Consider the following 1,530-nt stretch of genomic DNA (forward strand, 5'->3'; position numbering starts at 1 on the left):
TACGCTCAAATAGTTCACAAGGCAATATCATTTTATCAATTACATTCATAGCAACATAAGAGTCAGTCTCTCTAGAATTAATAAAAACTCTACATATCATACCAGAAATAGAGAGCTGACCTATGACCACGAAGTTACTATTGGCTGCTTCCTTTTAGGTCAATGAAAAAACACTTGCTGACACTAGGTTGCAGTTACTGCCCTACCTTGCTTTCCACTGTGGGTAATCCTTCTTCAGATGGCCTCTCTTCCGCACTTGTAACATTGGTTGGTGCTGGCCTGACATTCCCCCAAATGTCATCGCGAGGATTTAGGGTAGATGGGGTGCTCAACTTTGTTGTCTTGGTGATTTCCACGGTTACGATCATTGTTGTGACTGTTATAGTTGTTGTGGTTGTTATGATTGTTGTGATTATTTCCATTTGTGGTCAGGGGTCTAGGCTTCTTGTCATTGCCACTACTCTGCCCTTCATAGGCCTTCCTCTTATTGACCTCATGGAAGCCTTTGTTTCCATTGGCCTCCCTTCTTGCAACACTATCCTTCCATATACTGTCCTCCAAGTACTCTACTTCAAGTGCCTTCAAAACCTCAGCATAACTAACCACCTCAGCACTGGTCATCTTGGCATCTCTAGCAATCATTGGCTTAAGTCCCTTCATAAAACTTTGGACCCCCATGGCATCAGTTGGTTCGATTTCAGATACAAACCTAGCCAACCTGTCAAACTTCATTGCGTAGTCGGTAATAGAAAGGCTCCCTTGAACCAAAGTCACAAACTCGTCCACTCTGGTTGCCAATACAGTTGCAATGAAGTACTTCTTGCCAAATGATTGAACAAAGTCTGTCTAGGTCATAGTGTTCAAGTTATGAGTCTGTTTCACCACATCCCACCATATTCTTGCGTCCAACTTGAGTAGGTGAGCTTCACATGAAACCCTTTGATGATCGTTCAACTCCATGTGATCAAAGAAAGATTCTACAGACTTCAACCAAAATTTTACTACCATAGGGTCAGCTTTCCCTTCAAAACTAGGTGGGGCTTGCTTCCTAAAATGCTCACACTGGCTCAAATCCATAAGCCATAGGCAGTGGTGCCTGTGGTGGTATTGGAGGCTCATGCTGTGCCACCGGTACCTGGGGTGCTTGGGGTACTTGTCTGGCTTTAGCCAACTCCTCATCCCTTTACCTCAACTATTCCCTCAATCTTGCTATTTCTACAGCCAAATCCACAGTCGGTTCAGTTGGGATTGTTGGTTATGCTGGTGGCATCCTCAGATCAGGGATTTCTACAGCGTTGGGACTTGCTGAGGCATCTATTCCTCAGCCTCTCCCTCTTCCTCTTATCGACATTTTGAAATTCTAAGGAACCAAAAGAAAGTCATAAGAGAGGATAAATCACATAATGGTTTGATTACTTATAGTAATTCGTGAAAGTTTTCATACATTCCCATATCCACACCATTTAGAGTTTGCAAGAGAGAAAATATTAAACCATAATATCCAAAGTTTGCTAAAAATTACCCCATAAT

General features: G+C 42.5%; 1 protein-coding gene across 1 annotated transcript; it reads right to left on the reverse strand.

The window, feature by feature from the left end:
• Window positions 1-297: 297 nt before the first annotated feature.
• On the reverse strand, window positions 298-1,077 carry LOC133815156 (uncharacterized). Its single transcript, XM_062248026.1, has 2 exons — window positions 937-1,077; window positions 298-846 (listed from the first exon to the last, which is right to left on the reverse strand). Exons 1-2 carry the CDS (start codon window positions 1,075-1,077, stop codon window positions 298-300), a joined length of 690 nt encoding a protein of 229 aa, XP_062104010.1.
• Window positions 1,078-1,530: the final 453 nt, after the last annotated feature.

The sequence above is a fragment of the Humulus lupulus genome, chromosome 2 (genome assembly GCF_963169125.1).
Source record: "Humulus lupulus chromosome 2, drHumLupu1.1, whole genome shotgun sequence".
Lineage (NCBI taxonomy): Eukaryota > Viridiplantae > Streptophyta > Magnoliopsida > Rosales > Cannabaceae > Humulus > Humulus lupulus.